The sequence below is a fragment of the Schistocerca americana genome, chromosome X (assembly GCF_021461395.2).
Source record: "Schistocerca americana isolate TAMUIC-IGC-003095 chromosome X, iqSchAmer2.1, whole genome shotgun sequence".
NCBI classification, from domain to species: Eukaryota; Metazoa; Arthropoda; class Insecta; order Orthoptera; family Acrididae; genus Schistocerca; species Schistocerca americana.
Genome location: NC_060130.1, coordinates 760,303,036 through 760,323,282, shown reverse-complemented (window position 1 = coordinate 760,323,282; position 20,247 = coordinate 760,303,036). Strand labels below are relative to the sequence as shown.

Below are 20,247 nucleotides of genomic sequence, written 5' to 3'. Positions count from 1 at the left end.
TATCTCCATTATCATCTCAGGACCTCATGTTGTAGCACATTCAAAATTTTTGCAAGTAAAATAAGGTCTGAGGTGGAAAATTAGTTTTCCATTATTTCATTTTCACATAAGTAAACTACCTAAATTTTACTGACCAATACATTTCTTTTCACATGCATTGCTCTGGCAAGGTAAAGAATGGAACCAGTGGAAAATGCTGCTTATGCTGGGAGCAAAGGAGACAGACAGACAGACAGACAGACAGAGAGAGAGAGAGAGAGAGAGAGAGAGAGAGAGAGAGAGAGAGAGAGTGGGGGGTGGAGGTGGGGGTGGGAGATTGAGACAGTGAGGAATGGGGTGGGGTGGTGGGGGAGAATAAAGAGGAAGAGAAAGTGGAAGTTTGTGAGAGCCAGTGATAATCAGAGACAGAGTAAATGACAATGAGGAAGAGAGAGACAGGGACAGTGAGAAGAGAGAGCAACCATAGGAAGGAAGCATTGAGATATTAGCTGTAAGAGAAAGCAAGAGGGAGACAATGATAGTGAGATGAGACTGTAGTAGTAGGATAGGATAAAGGGACTGGCTGCGACACAGGAGACAATGACAGTGAGAAACAAAAAGATAGTGACAATGATTGAGTGACTAAGGGCAACTGAGAGTGGATGAGTAGGAGCAACTTACAGTGATGGGCTAGTGGCTGTGAGTGAGTTACAGTTAGGGGAACTTGTGGGAGTGACAGGTGAAGTGCATGTTAAAAAAGCATGAGTAAGTTCCCATTCCAAAATTTTTGAAGGTGCTGAGGAAGGTAGAATGAAACAAGTGATACCCCCTTTCCAGTCAGAGCCTTTTAAATAAACAAGAACATATTCACATATTTTGTGCTCCAATAGGAGCATCTTTCTACTGGTTAACATGAAAGGCAGAAAATGAACTACTAAGTAACCAAGTGACTTAATTATTAACAGCTGCAAGGTAAAATACTCCGTCTTACTGAAGTAGCTCCATAAGGTGCCCAATGAAGTCTCCTTGCCCTAGGAGGAGATACCTCCTCAGAGCTTGCAGATGGTCCATGAATTTGTACTGATTGTTGAGAACATCCAGAACACGTCTAGATGTTTCACGATACGCTTGCTCTAGCATAACCTGCAGCTCTCCATCCTGGTCCTCGACAAAAAGCGCTTCCACTGTTAACAGAAAAAGCAAATCAAAACATCAAGTCTCCAAGGAGATATCGACTGCACTTGGAATGATTAACACAGCAACAACAACAAAACAAATTTTATATTTATGAGATACTGTAAAAGAATTTGTGGCTTGGTCTATGGTCCAAGGACTTTTTTCTGACAATTATCTCTTCTTTCACCTCAGGTAGTGATTTATTAACATGAAAAATTCCCAGTTAAACTGTTGTTTGGAGTTCAAATTAAACTGTATGTCCCCCTGCAACTGACTGGCAAGTCAGTTCTAAACTTTCAGAAGGGCATGAACATCTTTTAGTGCCTTCAATTTTATTTATTTAACGAATTTTCTTGAAAAGATTTTGAAAGCTAAGATGGATAATCATGAATTCATTCCATATGAATTACTTTGACAAGAAGTTGTCAGTTGTTCTGAGAACTATTCCAGAACCATCTCTCTTACGAATTTAAATAAATCAACTTTTTAAGTGACTGACTTCTCGGAAATTCCAAAAGTTGCAGAAATCTATGCAAAGGAATCCAGTTGCCAGAGCATCTATAAACAAAATAGAATGTGTCAATATTGAAGAATCTTTGTAATACAGCCACAAGGACATTGTTATTGAACCAACATTTTTAAAAAAATTGTTATCATCATACAAGGACAACTTCACATAAAAAGAAATATAAAACAAATAAAATCCAAGCCTGTGAATTCATGACTAATTGTTTAACTGTGTTCCTGTGCAATTTTCTGTAATTATGGTCAATAAACTAATGAAATATACTTCTTTGCAGAACCTGAGAACTATTATTATGCTGAAGATAGTCTTACCATTTTATTTTACAACATATCAAAGATGAGATGTTTTCCTGTGGTATATTGACAAATAAGTTGACCTTCCCAATTACTGAAGCTAAATGTTATCAGCACTGCAAATTAAGACTATTCATGTGTCATCATTCAAATATTTACAAACCTTCCTCATAAAATTGTTCCCTGAAATGAGAGTTGGAACATTTCTAGAGGGCAAACGTGTTGTGACAGAATGTCTATACACAGCTCTGAAGATTGGGACTGAAAATTCAGCAAATGCTAGTATCAGTACAGAAAATACTGAAATCCTCATAATTTAAGTGGAGAATGTGATGCTGCTAGGAGACAAATTGTGGAACACTGGAAGGAGCACTTTGCCAAAGCTGATACAAAGATACGAGCCCACACATTTTTTCAACTTTAACAAAACTGAGGTGTCGTATAATTTGCTTCTTTCAAAAATATTTTCTGTTGTGGGGGAAAAATATCAAGGGGGCAAATGAACTAAGAAAGAAAGGCAGCACTGCTGTGTATTAATAGCAAAAAAATTTAATTGTTGTCTCCGTCAGTTAGGTATTAGAAGAGAGATAGTAAGAATTTGGAATGAAAAATTAAAAGACCAGACTGTTATCCACGAAGCTGAGAAACAGGAAGCAATTTATTTATGTAAATTGCCTGGCCTTTGGGGGTGACTTTGCCGTAATATTTAAAAATCAATCACATGCAAAAATACATGACTTTCTCTTGGAACACACAGCCATCGATTGTAAAATGTAGAAACTGAAAAATCTGGGAGTAATAAAGAAAATAGTATAGAAAAATCTGCTACAGAGGGACAGCTAAACAAAATGAAGAGCCTATGGAATAATGAAAGATATTTACAGCAAAAACTGCAAATTCAGAAATGCAAAAACTATTCTCGGAACTACAATATATCTTTGATCATACAATCTAGCTGGTCTCAACCATCACTCATTCTACACTCATATTCGCACACCATTCTCCTCAACCTACAGACTCCTCTGTTTCACTTCATCCTCCCAGTGCACTTTTACACATCACTATGTGCCATATGTAACTCCCCCTGCCTGTGTCAATGCGAACACATTGTGTCACAATCCCACATTTTGTGCTTGCTGCATTTTACCACCCAGATATCAGCCACTCTTCCTTTCAACTGTCCATCCCCCTCCCCAAATCCTTCCTCCCCTTTCCCACAAGATTGAAGGGGCTAGCTTTAAAGAAAATTGATTGAATGCTTTGGTCTTATTTATGCGTGTATATAGCGACTTGTTACCTATACATTATATTACAATGCACAAGTGAAACCAAGAAGATCCGAAGCAAGTGAGTGCCTAGATGAACTCGAAATAGTGACAAGAAGAATGAGGAAAATTTAAGGTCAGATAAGGAGCACATATGCTTCGAAATTACAAATCTGTGAGAAATATATCAAAAGAGAGAAAAAAAAGACAGAAACAATATGGAAATTGACACTTATACAGAGTAAACAAAATACTAACTCAACAAATCTTCAAGCACCTTAGGGACAACAAACAAGATGGATCTGGGAGGTAAAAAATATTTAGAATCAGAAAAACATAAAAGAATCTGCAGAAATAAATATTTTCATTATTAAAGTATTAAAGTTAAATGGATTCCAATGTACAAGTGCTAAAACATGACGTGTGACTTGGCCTGATAGAGAAGGAAAATGAGTCATAGTCAAAAATAAAGGTTGTTTACGGAAAGAAAAGCAGCAAATATTCCTTTTATAAACATATGTCCACCACTTTGAATGATTATCTCATTTCCCACAGACAATATGGTGTCCATTCCTACTATCTGTACATGACAACTGCAGTCTTAGGATTTGTGCATTTTTTCAGTAAATACCACTAATGGTTTAGGCCTTATGCCTGTTGCAACTGGCTGGCTGCTGCTGTATGAGGAGCCATCTATAATCATAGGAGATGTTATCAGCTTGTTACCAATCCCTCCAGCAATTAATGTCTGTAGATGAATCTTCTTGATGCCAGTACTTTTTTTATTCAAACAGCTCCTCATGTGACCTCATAATGACTTAATGGACCCTGTACCAGACCTCACCACCTCAGAAAAAGTCTGAGGTGGTACCAAGAAGTGAACCTGGGTCCTTCTGCACTGAAGGCAGCACTGGTAACCATTCAGCTACAGAGATGTTTGCACATTTTTTTAATTCATTTATGTCACCTGGCTAATTATTTTGAATCATAATATATTTTAGACAAAATACTAGTTCCATATTTTTTCCACCAACACACCAAAATAAAAACAAACATGCATAACAGATCTTAAATGAAACAGTTACTTGAATAGCAAAACACAGTTTCAGTACAATACTGTAGTTTGACGAACAGTACTCGCCATGTGACATCATCATAATGGCAAACAGGATTCCAGGTACACAAAAGGCAAGTATTGTGCATGCTAAAAAAATGAAAGTAAAATGGATTTATTTAAGAATAAAAATGACTGCAGATTGGAAAAATATTAATTTAAAGTTCTGCCTGAGTAAATATGGTAAATATGTGACAATGCCATTCGTATCACACTGCAATAAACTATGTGACTGACAACAACATCATTATATAATTCTTAAAAGACGAGTTGCAGTACTGTGTATTATTAAACTCTAAAGGACATTGTCTAGAAGCCCAGCAATGTTTTCAGTCTGTGTTATACCATGTCAACTGCTTAATACTTGAACTATGCAGCAAGTGGTTTGTTTACCTCTACTCTTTTCCGTATCCGAGAACATAATTGTCACTTAGCATACATGGCTGCAACACCAAACTATCCACGTTGACTTACAGCTTATTTATTAATTGCAGACATGATAAACATAAAAGTCTTTAACAGTAATCAAACATTACAGTAAACAACCAATTAACAAGAAATGTTTGTGTATACAATTTATAAACATTTTGTGGCAGTTGTGTGAACTATGATGAATTAAAGCGCCTGCCTCTGTCATTGCAATCTAGCAGTGATAAGCATACAGCCATATGACTGCAGTACTAGGTCGGTACAAGCTACCGCTACTGGTGGCTGGTGCTACCTACTGCCTACTTCTTAAATGATGTGCAATGCACCATTTATCAATTATTAAGCTGTGAAAACTAGCTTTTCTTAAAATGTGCTAGACATCAAATATGTAACACATTAACTCACTTGTAAATTAATCAGACATTTGAAGTAGTTTTACACATAAGAGTGTGATTCTATAAATAATCTGGGTGTGAAGGATCACTAATACTCTAAAATTGGTCCCCACTTGCATCTTGTATGCAATTTCCTTTGCAGTGTATTGCATTTTCCCAGTATCCTTCCAAGAAACCTACAGCTTCCATTCCTTTCCAGTAACACTGATTTTAACTCCAAACACTTTTACTTGCACAAACCGTGTTAACTCTAAATTGTGAGATTTGTGTACTCAAGAAAAATATTCATTCCTCCATGAGGTATCTTGTATTACAAATTATTGATAACAAAAACATTTAAGTAACTCAGTTGTCTTTCTTGTTAAACCACTAGGCAAGAAAAATTATACCGCTTGTGCTTTCCAAAGTGCGTCGGAGGGCTGCACGACCTTTTATAGGGCCGTGATCTTGGCATACTTCACGAAGAAAGTTGATGCTCTTGCCTGTGGCAAGAATTTTACAAGCTTGTTCCAGAGATATGAAACTAGGAACAAGAGATTCCCTGTAAGGAAAAGAAAGTTAATATTGGTTTATTGAATTTCAATGACAACAACACAAAATTCATATACCATAAATCAAAACTTACTGGACATAGTACTTGTCATGCCACAAGCGGTTGCCTTTAACACCTGGATTTGCAGCTATGAAGAATTCATTGTGAGGATCCTCCAATTCTCCATCCAAAATCCACTTACTTAGCATTATGAACAAAGGACGACATACCTGCAAAAATAGGTAGCTCTTCTCACTACTCACAGTTGTTGCATAAATATATTAAATGTGCAACAAATGTAACAGGGCCTTATCAATGATTATTGTTATTGTTAGCTATTTGCTGTTTTATTAGTATCTGTAACAGAAAATAATGTGTTCCTAATAATGCAAACTAATAACAACAAAAATGTTTTGAAGATCTTGTCACATCAAACTAAATGGACATGTAGACGTAGAAGTAAGTCTCTGTCACAACTGTGTACCAGTAAGAGACTTTCTTATAAGACATAATTGGAATAAAATCATTGAGAAATTTTACTTTTATAAATAATCATGGCAAATTAAGCTGCTATGTTTCATTACACAAAGAAACTGCTATGCATCACTACAGGAATTACCCTATACATTACTAACATTCACAACCATTTATAATCAGAAACGAAAATATAGTAAGAATGATATTTTCGTTTTTTAAGACAGGTTACGGGTGCTGAGGTCACATGTTATGGAAACACTAGTTGGATACCCTGAACAGTGAAATATTGACGGGCAGTGCTAATTTTTGAGAAAAGAAAATTCTGAAAATTATCTTATTTTCTTGAGAAGTACAGCATTATTTGTCAGGAGTGGTGATTACATATTCATTTGGTTAGCCATACAGGTTTTCTATAGTCTCACAGGAGAGAATATCATTGAAACTATATAAGCCCACCTGTTTGTACAAATATCTGCTGACATAAATTTCATTTTATTTGCATCTGGAGTGTTCAGTTCTCCATTTCTCAGGGCTGGGGGCTGTCTTCCTGCTGAAGTTCATTCTTCATTTCCTTATTGGTTTGTTTTTCTGTATTATGTTTGCAGATTTCTTCTGTCCACTGGCCCTTCACAAGACCTTCTGTGTGTACAACACTGACGTTAAGTTGAAATTAGAACAAGAGTGATGGTCCTGTCGTGTGTGACTGACATCAAGAACAATGGAGTCTTATTATTCAACAGGAGATACAATTGGTCTAGGCAACCTAGGGCATGATCTCCCCAGATGATGCGACGTTTAAACTTTGGATTTATTGTGGTTACATGGAAATTTCAAGGCACTGGTGTATGCCACACAAATCATCAACAAATGCATCAATTACAGGAACTGATGTCTTATGCATATGCCCAAATACAAGAGCAACAAAGTGTGATCACATTGGTTTACAACTGACAGAAGGAAGACAGAAGGATTTGTATCAATAGGTGCTACAAGCTATAGCTTTTGTGTGTATGAACTAATACGTCTCCTATACTGTGAAACAGACAGAGCTTTATGAGCAACACACAGATAGTGAGTTACAGCAAAATGACTGTTTAAGGTAGACGAGTTATACTGAGTGCCACAAGGTGGGTTGGAATTGCTAAGATACAGCTGTATGTTACTGCTTCCAGGAAATCCTCAAGTCCTTAAGGACATCACATGGCCGAGCACTTACAGGCAGAAGGTGGCAATGTCCTGAATGTACCTAAAAAACTGAACTATATACTCACCAAAAGAAATTTAAAATCATCACACTAAAATGACAAGGCCAATAAAGTCTTTATAAACATATTAATGTTATAAACAGTATGTATACATACTGCTTATAGTAGAAATACTTACAGTACAGACACATGCTTTCCAGAAACAAATGACATGTCATATAAAAGAGGATGAAGACAGTTATGGGATCAGCTGTTGTTAAATACAAGAGGAATTTTCATAGACAAAAAACATTGAACTACAGTGGTTTAATATAATAACGAAAATAATGACAATATAATGTAATTGGATAGATAAATCTAGATATCTACTCACCAAGCAGTAGCAGGAGAACACGCACATAAAAGAAGGTTATATTTATGCAAGCTTCCAGAGCCCATGGCTTCTTCTTCTGGCAGAAGGGTTTAAGGCGAAGGGAGAGGGCTGAAGGAAAAGAACTGCAAAGATTTAGGAAAAAGGGTGCATTTTGGGAAAGTCACTCAGTACCATGTGTCAGGAGAGACCTATCAGATGGGATGAGAAGGAAAGACTGATTGGTGGGGACTGAACCAGATGAGAGATGAAAACCTGAGAGCTTAAAGGTGGAAGGAATGATAATATGGAAGACAGAGAATACTGCAAAAACATCATGCACAAGTTAGTAAGAGCGAAAAGCTAAGTGCATTGTAAATAATAGAGGTGGGTGTGGTATCGATAGCAACGATGCCACAGAATAGTTTCTCAAGTTGGCACTACGAGAGACACAGATGACAGCGCCCTCTAGCTGATGCTGTCGAAGTCTATGAGCTCCGTGACTGCTTCAGCCCATTTCATCAGGTCCAGCGAGCCAGGACACTTCGCTTCAGCATTGCACCTACGTACAAAGTTATGTAATCGTTTATCACATTATTTTTGCACCAGTAAACCATTTTCTTGCAGTACCAACTTGTATTACCTTTTTACCCATTCCTACCCACGCGCTGCCTCCCAGGCGGGATACAAAATTTTGGCGATGAGGATCCCGCATTTCATCTCCTATCATTTCCTTTTCTTGCTCAGTTCTGCTTTAGCTTTTTTGTGATTTCCCAGTGTGACGGTGCGGGTGTATGAGTGTTCCCACCATTCCCTATAAGACTTTCAGTTGTGTCAACCATGGCTTCGCCACAGGAACAGACTTTGCTGTCCAATCTTGTCTGTTTTCAGGCTCAGCAAATGATGCAGCTGCTTGCTGCCATAAATGGACTGGTCACTCTACAAACTGCAGCTACTTTAGCACCTCCAACACCACCACCTATACCGACGCTGCCGTCAATGGCGCCGCCATTTCATGCCTTCAATCCTGACGTTGAACGCTGACCAGAATACATTACCCAGCTCGAGGCACACTTCGCAGCTTACAATGTACCATGTACAGAGCAGCTTGCTTTTTTCATTGCCAATGTGGGTGTGGTGGTGTACCATGTGTTCATGAAATTGTTTCCCACCACCTGCCCAGAAACTAAAACATACGGCGAAATGATTGATGCTTTACACTCGCACTTCAGTGACAGTTTAAATGTGGCAGCTGCACAATACAAATTCGTTCGCCTCCGGCATGGCCCTACTCAGTCATATAAATCATGGTTAGCAGACCTTCAGGGACCAACTTCTGATTGTGAATTTAATTGCTCATGTGGACGCTCATATGCGGATATAATGATTAGAGACGCTATTGCACAGAATGTGACGGATCACCGCATCTGCGAACAAATCTTCCAATTTAATAACCAGTCTTTGCAGGAACTAATGGACTTGCTAGACAGACAAGACACATTAGACATGCCTACTTCTGCATTTGATATGACACTTGGTGTGTGTACTGTTAGCACGGCACAAGAAGTGCCCTTCAAGTCAGCCACGCCGTGCCACGCGCTCTCGCGTAAATATGGTTCAAACCAGGCACCCTCTAAGAAGCTGAAATCCTGTCCGAACTGCATTCGTGCCCACCCCAGGGACAGTTGCCCATTCTGTCAAGCACAGTGTTACTTGTGTAATAAGAAAGGACATGTACAAGCGCTGTGCAGTGAGAGAAACTCTAATTCCGAACTTGTCTCCCATTCGTGTGACTCGCGTGGGCATCACCACAATGACAACTACCATAATCAGGTTTCACATCAGCCTATGGACGTTAATGCCATTTATTCGAAGTCTTCTTCTTCACATGCTTCAACAACTCATCGTGTGAACCAAGTTTTGCCAGCCACTTCCTCTTGCATTCAGCATGATGCGGGGAAACTTCGTTACTTTGCATATTTGTGGACGTTCTGTTTGCATGCAGCTGGACACTGGTGGGTCAGTTTCTTTACTGAACAAATCTATGTATGACTTGCTTGGTTTGCCCCCGCTTCGTCATTCGCATTCCATGCTGACTGCATTTACTGGACAGGAGATATCAGTGATCCGTGTGTGTAGTTTGCAAGCCACGTATGGTGCAACAACCCGTACTGTGTCTTTCCATGTGCTCCAGTCTAGTGATGCTACGAACATTTTTGGCATGGACGCATTGGAATTTTTAGCCTCTCAGTTCAGGACAATGTACTTTGCATCAACGCTAGTGACCATGCAGACAGTGTTGCCGCACTATGCGATGATTTTGCTGAACTCTTTTCTGATGGACTTGGTTGTGCCAAGGACTTTGCAGCGCATGTTGTAGTTAAACACAATGCCCTGTCCATTTTCTGGTGCACACGCCTGGTACCATGCGCACTGCACGACATTGTAGCTACTGAACTTATGCAATTGCAAGACAGTGGTGTCATTGAACTTGTTTCTGCTACACCACCATGGGCTTTGTCAATCCCGTGTGTGTGAAGAAACCCAATGGTTGTCTCCATATTTGTGCTGACTAAGTCTACAGTAAATCCCCAGACATTGGTAGCTACGTTTCCCTTACCACATACTGAAGACATTTTTGATAAGCTTGGTGCGGTAAAATTCTTTTCCACAGTTGACTTGCAGGACGCATACTTTCAGATTTTGCTCTACGAGCAGTCACAGCGTTATTTTGTGATAAACATCCACCTTGGCTTGTTCAAGTTTCACCGCCTTCCGTTCAGTTATGCTTCAGCTCCTGCTATTTTTCAGTCTTATTTGCAGCAGTTGTGTGCCACTGTCCCTAGTTGTGCCAATTATCTGGACGATATAGTTGTATCAGGTTGCACCCCTGACTAACATTTGCAGAATTTGCGTGCCTTGTTTACTGTACTTTTGCAGGCAGGACTAAAGTGTAACAGGGACAAGTGCAAATTTTTTCAAACTGAGATTCAGTATTTAGGACATGCGCTTAACGGACAGGGTATCCACCCCTCACCGTCACATCTCAGTGCAATTAGACACTTGCCAGCACCCAGAAACTTTAAAGAACATCAGTCTGTGTTGGGCAAAATCACTTACTATATTCGGTTTATACCAAATGCAGCGCAAATTGCAGTGGCTCTGCATCGCCTTCGGCATAAGAATGTTCCTTTTGTTTGGTCTTCGGCATGTGACGCTGCTTTCTGCAAGCTCAAATCTGCTTTGTTGAGTGATCGCTGTTTGATTCCTTTCGATCCCTTCAAACCAGTTGTTTTGGCTGTCGATGCATCGTCTCTCAGCATCGGAGCGGTTCTCTCACACCGCATTAATTCATCGATCACCTGATCGCTTTTGCGTCTAAATTGCTCAATTCTGCCGAGCAAAATTATTCTCAAATCGAGAAGGAAGCTTTAGCTATTGCATATGGAGTGACTAAGTTTCATGATTTTTTTTATGATCTAAATTTCTACTTGGTAAGCGACCATAAGCCTTTGATGCCGTTGTTCCACCCATCAAAGCCAGTTCCAGTCCATACTGCACAAAAGTTGCAATGTTGGTCTTTGGTTTTGTCTAAGTACAATTACGAAATATTGTTTCGGCCTACAGCTCATCATGGCAATGCTGATGCTTTGTCTTGTCTACCTATCGGTCCTGACAAAGCGTTTGATTCTTCTGAACTGTCCTGCATATTTATTGACTCGCAAGATAAGGAATTAGCTAATGGTTTTCCAGTGGATTTTCGTTGGATTGCTTCCGCGACTGCTGCCGATGCTTCTTTAAAGATTCTTTTGCAGTATATTTGTACTCAATGGCCTCCATCTGCTTCACAAATTCACGATCCACTTGTTCGACGTTACTTTGCGCATCGTACAACCTGTCTGTATACCACGGTGTTATCTTGTTACAAACTGACAATGATCAGTCTTGAGTGGTTGCACCTTGTTCATTGCAGTCGGAAATCCTCCATTTACTGCACGATGGTCATTGGGGTATATGGTGGACAAAGCAATTAGTGTGTCATCACTGCACTTGGGTCGGCATTGACAAACAAATTGAGAATTTGCTTGCAAACTGCCGCTCTTGCGTGGAGCATCAATCTGCTCCCCACTAGCGCTTCTTTGTGTGCCCAACTCCTACTGCGCCTTGACAGTGTGTTCATATTGATTTTGCTGGTCCTTTCTGGGACACCAGCTGGTTGATTGTTATTGATGCGTACAGAAACTTACCTTTTGTTGTACCTATGTTCTCTACAACCTCTGCCAGCACTATTCGGGCTTTGACATCTATTTTTTGCATTGAGGGCCTTCCTGAAGTTATTGTCTCCTACAATTGCCCCCAATTTGTGTCCTCAGAGTTTGACGCGTTCTGTGCTGCTAGTGGCATTCGCCATCTGACCTCAGCCCCGTTCCAACCCTAGTCGGATGGAGAGGCTGAACACTTTGTGCATACATTTAAGTCACAGATGAGCAAGTTGCATGCCACACACTCTTGTGAGCACGTGCTCTGGACTTTACTTGCTTCCTATTGCTCTCAGCCACGCAGCACTCGCTCCCCAGCAGAATTGCTACAAGGCTGTGCCCATCAGTTGCTCCTGCAGCTCTTGCCCCTGCCACCACTCGCTCCCGCTGCTTTGCCTTGTTCTGGCTTGGCGTCGCACGATTTGGAGTTCTATCGTGTTTTCTCTGGCAGGCAGCACTGGGAGCAGGGGTGCATTCGTCTCCAGCTTGGCCGCGCCTTATTTGTCATTTCTGGTCCCCATGGCACTGTCAAGCGACACCTGAACCAGATTCATTTGTGCCATCTTCAGTTTTCTGCCGCTGGTTGTTTTCTGGCAGAATCGGAGGTTTCGCGGCTTCCGCTGCCACGGCCCACGATGCCACCGATGGCGCCTCCGCAGCGGGCACGCCTCCAGTCGTCGCCACTGCACCAGCCGGACGCCTCCCGCCATCGCCACGTTCCTCCACGGTGCCAGAACGGATGGACACTGAGGCTGCCGCCGCCCATGGAGGTCGTTGCTCCGCCACTGCCTCCTCCTCCAAACACACCCAGTAGCGGTGCGCGGCCTGGGCTGGTTTTCCAATGGGGCGATTTCCTCGCTCCCTCGGGACCGATTCGGGGTCGCAGGTGGACAGCGTACCCCAGCAATTCCACTGTCCGCCCCCTCAGCTGCGCCGCCCCTGGGTCTCTGCACCCACCGCCGGAAACCATGCTCAATGAAGGCAAGTCGTTTCATGGGGAGGGATGTGGTATCGATAGCAACGATGACAAGGAATAGTTTTTCAAGTTGGCACTACAAGAGAGACAGACGACAGCGCCCTCTAGCTGGTGCTGTCGAGGTCTACAAGCTCCGTGACTGTTTCAGCCCATTTCATCAGATGCAGCCAGCCAGGACACTTCACTTCAGCATCGCACCTACGTACAAAGTTATGTAATCAGTTATCACCTTGTTTTTGCACCAGTAAACCATTTTCTTGCAGTACCGACTTGTATTACCTTTTTCCCATTGCTACCCACGCACCGTCTCCCAGGTGGGATACAAAAGTGGGAGAGAATCGGCAAAAAATAGACAGGTCAGAAAATGAAAGATGCATAAAACTAAAACAAAGTGAAGAGGGGAGTTACTGTGAAGATATGCTGAGAGGGAATAAATTAACGTAAATTAAGACCAGATGTGTGGCAAGAACTGAGGACATGTTGTAGCACTAGTTCCAGCCTGCAGAGATCTCAGAAACTGGTGTTTGGAGGAAAAATCGAAATGGCATATGTGGTGGAACAGTCACCGAGATCAGTCCGAGATTTTGTCCACCATGTCTACAATAGCTTTCAGTCACCCTTCCAGTCTCTGTAATATCCTTGTCAGACCCTATGATCCTGCTGTACCCATCTCGCTAACCTTTGGCTCCTACCCCTGCGACTGTCCCACAGCAAGATTTGCCCTATGCACCCTCCTACGACCACCTATATTGGCCCTGTAACTGGCAAAATGTTTACTATCAAATGGATAGCCACCTGTGAAATGACACATCATATACTAGTTCTTATGTAAACACTGTTTGCCATATTACAACAGCATGACTACCACCAAGTTATCGTTAGGATGAATGGGCATAGACAGAGGGTGTATACCAGAAACACATGAATCTTGCTGGAGAGCATGATCTACAACATGACAGTCATGACCTCAGTGCCTGTTTCACCACATGCATCATTTAGATTCTTCCCTTAGACGCCAGTTTCTCAGGACTCCACAGATGGAAACTAGTGCTACAACATGTCTTTGGTTCTCACCACCTGCCTGTCCATAATCTATGTTAATTTCTTCCGTCTCATCATTTCTTCACAGTAACTATTCCTTTATTCACTTGCTTTCAGTTTTCTACACCTTTATTTCCTGACCTGTCTACTTTTCACTGCCCCCTCCCAACTCTGTTACGTACAATGCACTTAGCTTTTCACTCTTATTAAGTGGTGCATCATGTTTTTGCTATAATCTCTGTATTGCATATCACCCTGTCTTCCACTGTTAAGCTCTCAGGTTTTCAAATCTCATCTGATGCAGTCCCCAACAATCAGTCTTTTCTTCTTATCCCATCCAGGAGTCTCCCCTGACCCATGGTTCTGGGTGACTTCTGAAATCTACCCCTTTTCCTGCACACCCCTTCCTTTCTATTCAAGCCTTCTGTCAGAAGAAGGAGCCGCTGGCTCCAATAACTTTCGTAAGTACAATTTCTTTTACACATGTGTTCTGCCACCACTTGGTGAGTAGATTTTTTTACGTATCCAGTTACATTGTGCTACAATGGATGTGCGCCAATACAGAAATTTTGCCACAATTACACAAGAATATTAGCCTCTGCATAAATAGTTCATATTAATGTATTTTATTTATATATATTACTACAAAATTATTGTAATATAATGTTGTAAGAGTGTCATCTGACTAGATAGTAATGCAGGGCACAAAGAATTGAGTTGTGAACTTTACTATATTCATGCAGTCTCGATTCACTGTGCAAAATATTTATTTAATAGGTGTAATTTAAGCAACATATGTGAAATTAATCTGTGTAATATAGAATGCAAAGGCAGTGTAAAGATGCAAGTTATTTGTTTAATAAGTTCAAACATTGTAAATAATGTTGAAGGGAGTAAGGACATAGAGAAATTACACATGAAATAGTTGCCGTGTAGTTAAATTGAAAAATATTATGATTTTCAGTCAGACAATGCAAAGAGGGACTCGCTATCGATAGTGAATAAGACCATCAATAAATTTAAACTATTAGTATATAGATATCACTATTGACTATCGCCCATCCCTTCTTTAGCCAAGACCAACTACTGTACACTGTTGGCCTTAGGATGGGAGGGTGATTTGAGGGGAGGGGGGGACCAAACAGTGAGGTCATCAGTCCAATAGGATTAGGAAAGGATGGGGGCATGAAGTCAGCCACACTTTTTTAAAGGAACCGTCTTGGCACTTGTCTAAAGTGATTTAGTGAAATCACAGAAAACCCAAATCAGGATGGCTCGACATGGGTTTGAACCATCATCCTCCCGAATGTGAGTCCAGTGTGCTAACCACTGTGGCACCTCACTCTGTTTGTTGGCCTTACTTGAACCCATTTGTTGTTTTGTTAATCAGCACAGTTCTCAGTTACAGTTGAATGTAATGTAAGAGTTGGCATTTGTTGTTTCTGTGGTTTGTGGTGGTGTTATAGTTTCTAATTATGCATAGGTTTGTAATAAGAAAGAGGAGGAAAACCAATTCTGATTCATCTGCAAGTGTTACAGTAGATTCAAAATATGTATGCGCACTGCTGTAGTGACCCAATTACCTAACTATAACACTTTAATGTTAATACTATAGTCATTATTTGGAGACCAGTAGAGCTTCAGGGTTGCAATACTTAATTATTTCACAAGGTAGTGGTGTGATAAACATAATTACAAATGACATTAAAAAAATTTGTATGTACATAAAAACACACTTGAATATGCCCGTTTCATCCAAAATCACATTTATCAACAAAAATATCACCTATATAGTGATGGATACCTTTGTTTACAACATTTGCTCAAAATTCTGTCATTAGAATCCCAGATAGCAAAATACTACCCAATATGGTCACCTGGGTAGTCCTCAATTATAAAAACCATTTCTGATATGGTAATATGGGGATGAGTTTGTGTAGGGTGAAAGGGGTATGTGATGACAGCACATGCTTTGGTTCTTTTGTTTCTAAATTTTTTTTCAGCAGGCTGCTTGAATTCATCCAAGTTGACTGAACATTGTATTCCACCCCACTCGCCCCTTTTCACTGAAAATCTATTTATGCTCTTACAATTGGTCAATGCATGCAGCATACTGTACAAGTATATTCCAAAAGGCCTCACAAGAGATTGTGTAGTGGGATATAGCTCAAGTTCTATTGATTACAGAGATAAGGTGTTAAGTGTTTAGGACAGCCCTTTGCCTAGTGACAATTTTAGGTCATAATTTAAACATTACATACTTCCTCCATCCCAGGCAAATTGAACAAATTGGTAGTTCTTTAGCATTAGGTGTGGTCTATGGTGGACATTAGGTGGCTTATAAAAGTATTATGTTTTCATTGGCAGCTCCTGAGAAAACCACAAAAAAAAAAAACATGATTGTTGGGTATGTAAACTACCAGTGGTGGGGATGACCACTTTTAATATTTTTATTCAAGGTAAATCCTCAATAGGTTTACTATATGTTCTTAAGACAAAGTTCTTGGGAATCCTTTAAACTCTTTTTATATTGTCATCTGTTGCCAAGATCCAGAGGTTCAGAGTTACTATAATTATGTAAGTAATATCAAGTGTGAGACATAAATGTAATTTTCACTGGAATAGTGAACACGTGGAAAGGGTTCTAGGCTCATCACAAGGGTTCTGTGTTTGCCAAACTATGTTTTTATATAGCATTTTTAACCAATGAAATTGTATGATATGCTGTCTCTGTATTATGACACTTGACACATATACAAATATATCTAATGTGGTCCTGTGGTGGCAAAAAAATTAACTAAAAAGCATCTTAACATACCTAAAAATAACTTAAAACGGAAAGGCAGTAAAACGGAAAGGCAGTAAAACGGAAAGGCAGTAAAACGGAAAGGCAGTAAAACGGAAAGGCAGTAAAACGGAAAGGCAGTAAAACGGAAAGGCAGTAAAACGGAAAGGCAGTAAAACGGAAAGGCAGTAAAACGGAAAGGCAGTAAAACGGAAAGGCAGTAAAACGGAAAGGCAGTAAAACGGAAAGGCAGTAAAACGGAAAGGCAGTAAAACGGAAAGGCAGTAAAACGGAAAGGCAGTAAAACGGAAAGGCAGTAAAACGGAAAGGCAGTAAAACGGAGAGTCAGTAAAACGGAGAGTCAGTAAAACGGAGAGTCAGTAAAACGGAGAGTCAGTAAAACGGAGAGTCAGTAAAACGGAGAGTCAGTAAAACGGAGAGTCAGTAAAACGGAGAGTCAGTAAAACGGAGAGTCAGTAAAACGGAGAGTCAGTAAAACGGAGAGTCAGTAAAACGGAGAGTCAGTAAAACGGAGAGTCAGTAAAACGGAGAGTCAGTAAAACGGAGAGTCAGTAAAACGGAGAGTCAGTAAAACGGAGAGTCAGTAAAACGGAGAGTCAGTAAAACGGAGAGTCAGTAAAACGGAGAGTCAGTAAAACGGAGAGTCAGTAAAACGGAGAGTCAGTAAAACGGAGAGACAGTAAAACGGAGAGACAGTAAAACGGAGAGACAGTAAAACGGAGAGTCAGTAAAACGGAGAGTCAGTAAAACGGAGAGACAGTAAAACGGAGAGACAGTAAAACGGAGAGACAGTAAAACGGAGAGACAGTAAAACGGAGAGACAGTAAAACGGAGAGACAGTAAAACGGAGAGACAGTAAAACGGAGAGACAGTAAAACGGAGAGACAGTAAAACGGAGAGACAGTAAAACGGAGAGACAGTAAAACGGAGAGACAGTAAAACGGAGAGACAGTAAAACGGAGAGACAGTAAAACGGAGAGACAGTAAAACGGAGAGACAGTAAAACGGAGAGACAGTAAAACGGAGAGACAGTAAAACGGAGAGACAGTAAAACGGAGAGACAGTAAAACGGAGAGACAGTAAAACGGAGAGACAGTAAAACGGAGAGACAGTAAAACGGAGAGACAGTAAAACGGAGAGACAGTAAAACGGAGAGACAGTAAAACGGAGAGACAGTAAAACGGAGAGACAGTAAAACGGAGAGACAGTAAAACGGAGAGACAGTAAAACGGAGAGACAGTAAAACGGAGAGACAGTAAAACGGAGAGACAGTAAAACGGAGAGACAGTAAAACGGAGAGACAGTAAAACGGAGAGACAGTAAAACGGAGAGACAGTAAAACGGAGAGACAGTAAAACGGAGAGACAGTAAAACGGAGAGACAGTAAAACGGAGAGACAGTAAAACGGAGAGACAGTAAAACGGAGAGACAGTAAAACGGAGAGACAGTGAAACGGAGAGACAGTGAAACGGAGAGACAGTAAAACGGAGAGACAGTGAAACGGAGAGACAGTGAAACGGAGAGACAGTGAAACGGAGAGACAGTGAAACGGAGAGACAGTGAAACGGAGAGACAGTGAAACGGAGAGACAGTAAAACGGAGAGACAGTAAAACGGAGAGACAGTAAAACGGAGAGACAGTAAAACGGAGAGACAGTAAAACGGAGAGACAGTAAAACGGAGAGACAGTAAAACGGAGAGACAGTAAAACGGAGAGACAGTAAAACGGAGAGACAGTAAAACGGAGAGACAGTAAAACGGAGAGACAGTAAAACGGAGAGACAGTAAAACGGAGAGACAGTAAAACGGAGAGACAGTAAAACGGAGAGACAGTAAAACGGAGAGACAGTAAAACGGAGAGACAGTAAAACGGAGAGACAGTAAAACGGAGAGACAGTAAAACGGAGAGACAGTAAAACGGAGAGACAGTAAAACGGAGAGACAGTAAAACGGAGAGACAGTAAAACGGAGAGACAGTAAAACGGAGAGACAGTAAAACGGAGAGACAGTAAAACGGAGAGACAGTAAAACGGAGAGACAGTAAAACGGAGAGACAGTAAAACGGAGAGACAGTAAAACGGAGAGACAGTAAAACGGAGAGACAGTAAAACGGAGAGACAGTAAAACGGAGAGACAGTAAAACGGAGAGACAGTAAAACGGAGAGACAGTAAAACGGAGAGACAGTAAAACGGAGAGACAGTAAAACGGAGAGACAGTAAAACGGAAAGACAGTAAAACGGAAAGACAGTAAAACGGAAAGACAGTAAAACGGAAAGACAGTAAAACGGAAAGACAGTAAAACGGAAAGACAGTAAAACGGAAAGACAGTAAAACGGAAAGACAGTAAAACGGAAAGACAGTAAAACGGAAAGACAGTAAAACGGAAAGACAGTAAAACGGAAAGACAGTAAAACGGAAAGACAGTAAAACGGAAAGACAGTAAAACGGAAAGACAGTAAAACGGAAAGACAGTAAAACGGAAAGACAGTAAAACGGAAAGACAGTAAAACGGAAAGACAGTAAAACGGAAAGACAGTAAAACGGAAAGACAGTAAAACGGAAAGACAGTAAAACGGAAAGACAGTAAAACGGAAAGACAGTAAAACGGAAAGACAGTAAAACGGAAAGACAGTAAAACGGAAAGACAGCAAAATCAGTAAATTTGTCCTAACAACATTTTTACTCATTTACGATACAAATCATAAGCTGGGCATATTTGATGCACTGCAATCAGTGAACCAACTATTTAGAAAAATATGAAGCAAAAGATTGTGTGTTCACCATTGTTATGTTGTGGTTTTTGTATGTCGAAGTATATAAATGTGTTAAAGTACATAAACTGTCAAAGCTTTACTGATCCACAGAATTTTTTTTTATAGACTGTCCACGCACAGTGTGCAAACTGCTGGAAGATGTGCAGAATGAGTGTATGAGCTGCTTTAACGTAGTGACAGGGATGTGGAGCCATGCTGACTCTAGTCCCATGGCTAGCTGTGCTAAGTTTCTTCATTGAGGCTCCATAGTGCATACAACCCGACTGAGGTGATACCACAGATTCTCGTTTGGGTTTATACCCAGGGGAGTTTAGCAGCCAGGCAAGTATCGTAAATTCATAATGTTGCTTTTCGAGCCATGCATGTACACTGCAAGCTGTGTGATGTGTTGCATTGTCCTGCTGGCAGATGCCATCACACTGATGAAAAACAAACTGATGTAGGGATTGACATGGTCCCAAAGGATATATGGCTACTTGGGTCAATCCACTGTGCCTTCTGGAATGACAATATCACCCTGGAAATGCCACAAAACCATTCCTCAGACCATGATGCTCCATCCTCTGGCCTGGAACCTCCTGACGATTATTTTTTAGGTTAGATGACCTCGGGCAAGTACAGAAAGGGCAACAACCTCAAAGGATGCAGGGC

At 40.7% G+C, this 20,247-nt stretch overlaps 1 protein-coding gene across 1 annotated transcript in view; it reads right to left on the bottom strand.

Moving 5' to 3' along the window:
• Nucleotides 1-20,247, bottom strand: part of LOC124556300 (gamma-tubulin complex component 3-like) — a 249,300-nt gene that overhangs the window by 93,503 nt on the left and 135,550 nt on the right. Inside the window, exons 5-7 of the mRNA XM_047130275.1 lie at nucleotides 5,803-5,939; nucleotides 5,567-5,718; nucleotides 971-1,163 (exon numbers count right to left, since the gene is read on the bottom strand). Coding sequence (XP_046986231.1) covers nucleotides 971-1,163; nucleotides 5,567-5,718; nucleotides 5,803-5,939 — 482 coding nt within the window. The remainder of the gene's footprint in view (nucleotides 1-970; nucleotides 1,164-5,566; nucleotides 5,719-5,802; nucleotides 5,940-20,247) is intronic.